Source organism: Zingiber officinale, chromosome 3A (genome assembly GCF_018446385.1).
Source record: "Zingiber officinale cultivar Zhangliang chromosome 3A, Zo_v1.1, whole genome shotgun sequence".
NCBI lineage: Eukaryota > Viridiplantae > Streptophyta > Magnoliopsida > Zingiberales > Zingiberaceae > Zingiber > Zingiber officinale.
The window spans coordinates 62,344,286-62,354,548 of NC_055990.1; the positions used below are offsets into that span (position 1 = coordinate 62,344,286).

Consider the following 10,263-nt stretch of genomic DNA (forward strand, 5'->3'; position numbering starts at 1 on the left):
GCCTGTTCAATTCACAATTTAAATTTAAAATCGACTTGTCAAAAAATAGTATCATTTTATAGAAGGATCGGTGGGGTGAGATGCATTTTTGATAAATAAAAAATAGTCTTTTGATTATTGTCATTTTTTATTTTTAGAAAATGGTTATTCCATAGAAAATTAAAAGAGAAAGTAGGCCCGTGGATGGGCAGACCGTGACTGGACCCTGCCCGTTGGATGGCAATAGGAGGGCGTAAAATTGTTTCGCCAGACCGCATTTCTTTGAACTGCCTAAACCCTAAACCCTCAAGAGATCATCTCTTGGGTCGCCATGGCAGTCGCCGCCTTCGTTCGCAACCAGCTCCGTCACCAACAGTACCTTCGCGCCTTCTCCTCTTCTTCGCCGTCGTCCATCCTCAACCCTTCCGACCCTTCCGCTGTGCTCACTAGCAAACAGAAGTCTCGTGCCGCCCTCCGCCTCCTCAAGTCGGAAACTAATCCCTCGCGCATCGTGGACATCTGCCGTGCTGCCTCGCTCTGCCCCTCTGATTCCCACCTCGACCGCCTCGCTCTCTCCGATGCAATCTCCGCCCTCGCCGAGTCCCGGTCCTTTACTGAAGTGCGTTCGATCCTTGACTCCCTCTCTCTCGCCTCCCTTCCCCATGCCATTGTACTCTATGGTCAAGCTGGCTTGCACGACGACGCCATCCGCACTTTCCAGAAATCTCCCTCCGCCCGGACCCTGAACGCGCTACTATTCGCCTGCATTGTCGGCGGTCGACACGAGGAAGTCAGCCGTATTTTCAGCGACTTCCCAGGCGCCCATGACATTACCCCTAACATTGAAACCTACAACAATGTCATCAAGGCCTTCTCAGAGTCGGGCACCACCCGTTCATTCTATTCTGTGCTCGACAAGATGTGCAATGCCGGCGTCAAGCCCGACACGATCACTTTCTGCAATGCACTTGCTGGTTTCTACATGGAAGAGCGGTTTGACGACGTCAAGAAAGTGTTGGAGCTCTTGAAGAAGCACGGCTGTGATCATGGGCTTGGCATCTACAACTCACGGATCCAGAGCCTCTGCAAGCTAAAGCGCACAAATGAGGCAAAGGAGCTCTTCAAGGAGATGGAAAAAAAAGGAATAAAGCCTACTTGGATAACTTATAACCACTTGATATTTGGGTTTTGCAATGAGGGCCAATTGGAGGATGCCAAGAAGCTCTACCAGGAGATGAAGAAACGAGGTCGGGTTCCAATTAGCAAATGCCACTTCACTCTAATACACTTCTTGTGCAAAGGTGGGGATTTTGAGGCTGCACTATCTGTCTGCAAGGATTCTATGTCACAGAACTGGATCCCAAATTTCTCAACCATGAAGATGCTTGTGAAAGGGCTCATTGGATCCTCCAAGGTGGAGGAGGCAAGGGATATAATGGAAAAGGTGAAAGAAAAGTTCCCAGGGAATGCAGATATGTGGAAGGAAGTGGAAGAGGCATTTCCAAAATAGTGTGAAAAATCTTAGCGGTATGCCTTATTTTCTTTTGTCTGCACATTCCTTTTGTAGCCTAGATTGGATTTATTTGATCAGTTTTTCATGTGTTTTTGTGCATATACTCTTTGCTTTAGTTGTCATTCACCTTCTTGATATGTTCTGTGTACTTGGTAATCAATTGAGAAGGATTTATTACCATTGATGCTCCATTTGTTTAGCTCTTGTAGATTTTTAATCATGTTGCTGTTTGGTCCATTGTTTATAAAGCCATATGTGATCTCGTAGGTGTAATTTGAAGTGGGACACTCAACGATCACATATGGTTTGTAATTTGTAGATTGCATATGTGACTGCATGTGCAGTGAAAAAAAACTTATGAAGTTCATTCGGACCTATTTAGAGTAAAAGTGAAACAAATTGATTTAAAAACTCTAAGCTGCTCTTTTTGTTTGCTTGTATATACTTTTTGTATTTTGTGTGAATTACACTGACATGAAGTATGAATCAGATGTCTCACAAATGTACATTATTGTATGTTAGTCATTTTTATATATGTAAATATTTTTTAAATATGCTAATACTGGACTGGCCACATAACTGTCTTTACATTGTTAAATTTTTTATTTTACAACGGTTGACATTTCCTATTGAACTCAAGGAACAAGTGTTCTGTCACCTTTTGGATCTGCATTTTTACATCTGGTTGTTTTTTTTCATGTTTGCATTTTTAACCTTGAATTAATTAATGTCTACTTTGCCGGAGTCTGTGATGATTGAAAGAAATGTATTTTATGCCCAACCTCACAAATTTTTTTACCATTATTTTAAGGCCATAACATTCCATCAATTGACAAGTGGAATTGCTTAGTATGACAAATTTGCAAGACAAGTCTCCGGTACTAGAAGTATAATACAAATGTAGTATAATGAGATTAGTGCCATATAGCTGTTTCTTAACCCTTATGCTAAATAGTTTTATACCATCAGAGCATGCAGTAACTTGTTCTGAATTTTTGTATGACAAAAGGCATGACATAACATGGAAAACCAGTAACACTACTCAATATCAGTGAGTTACTTCAGGTTTTCTACCTGAGTTTCTTTTTCCTAGCCTTATTTGTTTTTATCTTGTAAGAATACTTAACAAATATATCTTTTACCATGTTTCTCTTTATGCTTTCTACTTTTTATTTCTCTAATAGAGACATTACCTGCTTAAAGTTGATTGGTTTTGCTAAGTCATGATTGATTAACTATGTCATTGTGGAATTTCTTTACCTTGTTTGTTATCCTGATTCAATGTGGTCAATCGGTAAACCATGTATGGCATAACATATTTAGTGCCCTTACTTTAATGTATAATAGCCAACTATTTTTTTTTCTTTCCTTAAGCATTATTAGAACTTATAATAGTTGTGTTATGTGAAGGGGAGCCTTGGCACAATGGTAAAGTTGCTGTCGTGTGACCTAGAGGTCACGGGTTTGAATTTCTGAAACAATGTCTTACAAAGCATAAGGCTACGTACAATAGACTTTTTCTACCTGCATTGATGAGAGCTTCATGCTTTTGTTTTTTATAATAGTTGTGTTATGTGTTAATTGCCACACGGGGTGCTGTTATGCCAATCATTTATATAGTGAAAGTAGTCCTCTTTGTAGAACAATACGATACAAGATTTACATGCTCAAATTAGTATCAAAATGAGAACCTCTCCTAGACACAATGTTGTAAATAGCGGTAGGCGGTAGTGGTGTGGTCAGTGACCGCCTACTGCCTCGGCTGTCTAAGCGGTGCTTAGGCAGTTGAATTTTTTTTATTATTTTTTATATATAATATTATAAATAGTCATTATTCTTTATGATATTTACTTTTAATAAAATATATTAATTAAAAAAACACAAATAACAACTAAAATATTTTTTAATATATATATATATATTAATGAGATAATTTTATTAGGTTTTAATTAAATCTATTTATATTATCTCAATCATAACTAAAAGTTAATTAAAATTATTAACATAAAGTTATTTAATTAACCTAACATACTCGTGTACAAATAGCTAGGCGACGAGTCCGACGGGACTCACCATCGAGACCTTGCAACGAATTCGGACTCATCGCCGAGACTACGTGACCCGTCTGGACTCATCACGGGGACCAGGCGAAGCATCCAAGTCCCTCGCCAGGCTTGGGTGATGCGTCCAAGCCCGCCATTAGCTCAGGCGACTTGTCCGAGCTAGCACATGTCTGGACGCATCACCGGGTTGGGCGACGCTACCAGGGTCGTCTTCGAGCTTGGACGACATATCTAGGCTTGTGCGACGTGTCCGGACTTGTCGCCAGGCCCAAGTGACGTGTCGTGTTGGCAGTTCAAGGCGCAGCGGTTGCGGAAGGAGGTGAGTTATCGTCTAAAGCACTACCTCAGGCAAAAGCGGTGCGGTTGATGCTTGCCTTCCGCTTAGGCGGCCGCCTTGGCTGCCATTTAGAAAACTGCCTAGACACAGAGTTTTCTTCTTCAATTGTCTTCGAGGAAGGCCACAAGTTGATGGTGGCGTAGCCTCCCCTCCCTCTATTGCTTTAAAACTCTTGTTATTTTCCTCCTTCTAGCCTCTCTTTCCCTTTGAGAAACTCTCATATTTTTGCTACCTTGTATGTTGGAAAACGTAGTGAATTTCCTAATTTTCCAATGCAAAATGACTCTTTAAGAGAAATCTCTTTATGGGAACCCAATTTTGTCTTCGAGCAAGTGAATATGAGAGTTATATGCTGTGGGACTGTAGGTCATTTTGGAAGGGATAAGAGTATTGCTATCGTCGAAGATTATTTCCATTGGCCTTTCTTTAAAAAGTTGTAGGCAAGATTATTTCTAGATGTCGTGCATGCTAGTTATCTAAAGGAAGAATGGAAATAGAGGATTGCATATGTGACTCCCTATGCTACACAAAGCACGTAGCCAAGATTATTTCTAGATATCAGGCATGTTAGTTATCTAAAGGAAGAATGAAAATAGAGGTTTGCAAATGCAACTCTATATGCTACACAAACCACAGCAGAATGTAAGCATGAAGCTTGTACCTTCTTTACCTAGAACCATTCGAGGACATGACTATATTTGTGGTGGTGGGTCATTTCTCAAAAACAATGCATATTATTCCATGTTTAAAATCTTCAAATGTTGTTCACATTGCTAGGCTCTTTGTAAAGGAAATTGTTCATCTTCATGGTTTTACATTAACAATTGTTTCTAATCTAGACGTGAATCACACAATATACTTTTAGCGAACCTTATGGAATATGAGGCTGAAGCTTTCTTTTTCTTTCCATTCTTAAACTAATGGTCAGTTAATAGAAATTTAGGTGACTTGTTTTGTCGCCTGGTTGGAGAGTATGTTGCCACATGGGATCAAGATCTTCCTATAACTGAATTTGCATATAACAATTCTATAAATGGATCACTAGACACAATCCATTTGAAGTCCATTTGAAATTGTAATAGGTACGGTCCTAGAAAATCAATTTATTTGGTTCCTATTCCATTGGAGGCAAGATCAAGTGTTGAAGTTGATGCTTTTAGCAAACATATACCAGGTATGCATGATCATGTGAGATATAAGATGCTTGTTCATCTAAAAAGAATATTGAATTTCAGGAAGGTAATATGAATATGGTTGTATAAAGCTTGAACGATATCCAAGAAGTTTTAGAAAACTTCACTTAAATAATGCTGGTCCTTAAAATTTTGAAGCAAATAAGCTTTAATGCTTATGTCCTTATTTGCCACCAACATGGATATATATTCAAAATTGATGATTTCACCTTATTTTGTGAATATGAAGATGGTATGACAAGTAATGAACCTATTACTCTCCTGCCATCAATTCAAATAAAGAAAGAAAAAATTGAAGATGCAATGACCGTCAGATTGTCAGAAAAGGGAGTTGTCAACAATATCTTGTCAAATGGAAGGCAACTCTTCTTTTATGAACGTATATGGTTTATTGATAATGGATTAAACAGCTGAACTACGACTTTATGAAATATTTTTCTTTTTACCCTGGCAGAGTTGATGTTGGCAACTGGTATCTTCCTCTAAAAGTCGCAAGTGTAGAAATGAAGATTTCATAGCCCAATTTTTAATTTGACATACCTAGGATAATGATGTGTCTATTTGGGAAATAGTGTAAAATATAGTAGTTCCATATTTTAGTCAACTTTGTCACTTTGAGAAGTTGAAGAGTCAATCAAAAGAGCCTTTATTGATTGTGAGAAATTCTAAGATTTAGTCAAAATAAACTTTATGAGTCATTTATGTTTTCTTTTAGTCAGGATGAATAAATATGTTTTTGCTGTATTGCTGAGTATGAAATGGAAGAGTGAAATTTTAAAGAAAATTTAAGCTTCTACATTGTGTCATATAATCTTCCTACATGTCGTTTTTATGGTTAGAGTTCTTTAGGTGTGATGCCTAAGTTTCTACGGTCTTATACTTTTTAAAACTATGTTTCAGTTTCTTACCCCATGTAGCTTCAAATAATCAAACCCTCTTCTTGTTCTGCATCACAAGTGGAGTCAAACTACGACGGCCATTCATTTTCTTATAGATTGTCATTAACTTTCCTTTTGAAGATAATTTCTGTTGAAGATTGACACTAATTTTTTATTGCTTCAGTATTATGTCCTTATCTTCTATCATAGTTCTGTTTTTTCTAATAACCTGAACATAGATAATATCTGTGTTCCAACCTGAATAAGATTCTGATGGTTCATATTTCTCTTTTGTATAATATATTACCATGTTCCAACTTGAATAAGATTATGAATGTTCATATTTCTCTTTTGTATAATACATTACCATGTTCCAACTTGAATAAGATTATGAATGTTCATATTTCTATTTCGAATAATGCATTACCATACATTATTCTCCTCCTCAACTGTTTTCACACAACTTTTCAGCCAGTAATGCATCAATACCTGATCAGCTTCCACCCTGGGCAAATATTTGAAATTGGGAACATTAGTATTTTGTAGATTGATGCATTACAGGCGCTGGAGCTGTTGAACCTAGGCATTCATAGGTTCAACTTTATCTCATAATTTGTTTGAAGTCCATGTAATATTATCCTCGTCAAAAACTTTATTCTGCATTTTATCTTGTGTGGCCACTAATAAATGTATGATTAAGGTCTGGACTTCTAATGTTAGTTTCCATTTTTTGGAGAGGATGGCTGATCTAATTCACTTTACTAAATGCTACACTGAGTGCGGATTGGATCATAAATCAAGGACTAGGAATACATCTTCAGTTTTTATTTACCTAGGATTTCAGTGGAATGTTAATTTTCTTGTCTACTTTCAAAGTCACAACCATAATGATCTTTTTATATTTGTATTGCATTTATCCACTCTAATCAGAGACTTGAACTTGCAGGAGCTCCTACGGGATGCACCATCATAATTTGGTTTCTCAATAACTTAGCTTCCATTCATCTGCAAATCCTAACCAGTCAACAAGCGCCGACCGGATCATGAGGCCAGTTGCTGCTTTTGGTCTTGGATCCAGTTTTTCAGGAACCAGTTCGGTGGTTGGGATCTTGTTTTGGTAGTAATTGTAATGGTCACATATGTGGTCGTGTTGTATCCCAGAAGTGAATCCTGGTCAACAGAGGACCTCGAAAAAAAGGATTTAAAAAAAAACCGTGATTCTCATTTTAGCAAAGATATCCATTTTTAGCGAACTTGAAATACAAAGAAGTTGCTGCTGCGTTTTTCCTCTCTTCTTGATCGTTGATCGTTGTCATGTTGAACAAAATGCAACTGGTTGTTTGTATTGCTTTGTGTACAACTGGTTGTTTGTATTGCTTTGTGTTCTGTTCTCTGAAATCGTATTGATCTGAGCTTTTTGGAAAACAATTACTGCTACTGATTGCAATAGATGTTGATTTGCAAATTAATTTATGTTACATTTTTTAAAAGAATTACCATCTTCCAATTTTTTTTTATGATCAATTTAAAGTCGTTTGCATTTTTTTTCATAAATTTATGATACATTTATGTAATAAAATAATTTCAATAAATCTCAACCTCACAAATTTATTGTTGGTTCTTTTGTTGATAATTTTAACCCTTGAAAAGTTTTAAAACAAAACGTTCATATAAATATATATAATTTTCATGATTTTTTTTATAACTTTAAAACATAAGTTATATGTTAAAAAATCATAATTTTCTATAATTTTAAATTTTTAAATAATATTATATTTAAACTATTCACAGTTTTAATTCTGCATCGAATAGATAGGCTTTTTTTGAAAGAATTTTGAACAATTCTAATCCATCAAATCAGTTTGATCGAAGAATAACTTACGAACCAAATTACTTTGGAACACAAATTAGAGGCTACACTTGAACTCCTTATAATTCTTGGAACAAATATTTAGATTTATTTTGTAATTTAGAGTTGATTTAGTCGATTAAATATTTCTTAAATCAAAGATATTTGATAGAGATTAATGAGGTACAAACTGCCTATAAAAGTAATTTGGGCGTTCAAGTCAAATTTAATATTATTGTAGTCATATCTAAATCGAGATCAATTTATATAGTCGATTATTAAGTGATTAGAGAATGGGAGAAATTTTTATAAGGGCATGTCAAGATTTGATTTCTATCCTATTGTAATACATTTATCATCCTATAACTAGTTATCATCCTATTGTAATAAATTAACATTATTCATACATCAACAGTAACATAAAATAAAAAAATCACATAATAATAATAAAATATATACTGAAAATATTAGAGTGGAAGATAAATTCGATCATCTTAACTATGCTTCTAGAATGATCTCATACTTTTATTTTTCAAGGGATAAATTATAGGAATATTGGTTCTAGTGTAATGACTTTTTTATAGAGTAGATCAAACACTCAGTGAAATATTTTATTCTCATTAGAAATTAATCTCAAAATTTAAAAATTATTAAAGTAATCATTCATTTAGATACCAACTAAGCCAATTGATGTCCTAATTGCGTGATCATTAAACTGTATATATTAAATATAGGTAAAGGCGAAGATAATTATACAATAACGATATTCAAAAATTAAATTTGAGAATTATTTTATAAATTTCAATAAAATAGACAGTAAATTATATTTTAATATTTTATGATAGTAATCATAAAAGATCCAAAATTATTTCATCTTTTCTATCATAGCATTCTAATGTAAATCATTATTGTAAAATAAAGATTTAGTTTCAAAGTTAATATTTTGGATGAAGACGCTTTATTTTAACTTTGACTTTTGAATTTTTTGAAAGCTCAAATGTTGATGATTGAATGAGAGCTATAAAAAAATATCAGGAATGCAAAATTGATTTTAAAAAAAAACTACCACTATGATAATAAAAAGTGGAAGTGAGTAAGCAACATTAGATAATAAGCATAAAAAGACAAACGAACTATGTAGATTTTGATCATTTCAATCGTCTAGAAAAAGAAAAATTCCTTTTATTTTCTTATAATCCATAATATTTGCTATAAACATAATAACCCAATAAATGTAAGACATGAAGTCATAATTTAGTCAACTAAATTATGACTGGGTCGATTAAAACTCTAATTATACTAGAGTTAAACTTGTAATGTGCCAAGAGACTCAATCGCCCAACCTCACTATTAGGATTTTCACATGCCAAATTTTATACCAAAACTTTTACTTGCCTAGTGTTCACTGAACTTCCACTTGTGTAGTTTCACTACCAAAACTTTCACATGCATAGCCTCACTATTAGACTCACTTGGTTAGAGTTCACTTCTCAATAACTTTTACAATTATCTAGAGTTCACTCTTTCAAGATTTTCATTCTTATTTAGAGTTCAATCATATAAATTGTAAATATCCTAAGTTAATTTTGATATTGATAAACCAAGTTAAGTTAGGTTTTATATGTTTGAAGCATTGTGTCTAAGTGTACATGAACTTAGGAATACAAGAAGTTAAGTAGAAGACACAATGAGCGAGAAGGATGACACGAGAAAAGAGTCGACGGGCTTGGTATATCCATGAGATGAGGAGCTGTAAAAGAGTACATGATGGAGCAAGAAAGACGTACACAGTGCATCTGAGGGACGAGAAGCCGGGAGAAAGTATGCTTGAGGAGAAAGCCGGAGTTGGGTTCGAGTGAGTTCAACTCTGAACGATCGGACCATCACCCAAGTAAACAAAATTAGAAAATGATCAGCTTGAAAGTTGACGATTCGAGGCGCCTCCAATTGAACGGAGGCATCCTAATCACCTAAAGACTTGAGGCGCCTTGGATAGCTTGGGCACCTCGAATGCCTAGAGAAATTGTTGCCACGTTCGGGACTTGAGGCGTCTCCGATGAACCGAGATGCCTCCAAAGAGCTAGATCCATTGCTGAAAATATAAGCAGTGGAGTCCATCTCAACTTAACTAAGGCGCCTCCGATGAATTGAGATGCCTCTAGCATGCTAGAACAGCTAAACATTGGTAGTGATAAGGATAAAGTTTATCCAGTTGGAGGTACCTCCAAGCATTCGAGGTGCCTCAGAAATGTCACATCAACAACGATCACTTTTGACTAGCGGCTATAAATAGAGCCCTAAAGCTAGTAGTAAAGAACACACTCGTACTTTCATTTCCATTTCTATTTTGTTAAAGTTTGTACTTTCAACTATTGTAAGGGGCTTCTCCGCTTCCGACCTTATCAAAGAAGGAGATCTTTTAGTGAACTATTATTGTCTTGGATTAGCAAC

The 10,263-nt window shown here is 35.5% G+C and overlaps 1 protein-coding gene across 1 annotated transcript; it reads left to right on the forward strand.

The window, feature by feature from the left end:
• The first annotated feature begins 254 nt into the window (after window positions 1-254).
• On the forward strand, window positions 255-7,254 carry LOC122051945 (pentatricopeptide repeat-containing protein At1g61870, mitochondrial-like). The gene is made up of 2 exons (XM_042613297.1): window positions 255-1,506; window positions 6,910-7,254. Exon 1 carries the CDS (start codon window positions 311-313, stop codon window positions 1,487-1,489), a length of 1,179 nt encoding a protein of 392 aa, XP_042469231.1. The 5' UTR covers window positions 255-310; the 3' UTR covers window positions 1,490-1,506; window positions 6,910-7,254.
• Window positions 7,255-10,263: the final 3,009 nt, after the last annotated feature.

Coding starts and splice junctions, on each gene's coding strand:
- LOC122051945 (XM_042613297.1), top strand. CDS start 311: ATGGCAGTCGCCGCCTTCGTTCGCAACCAGCTCCGTCACCAACAGTAC.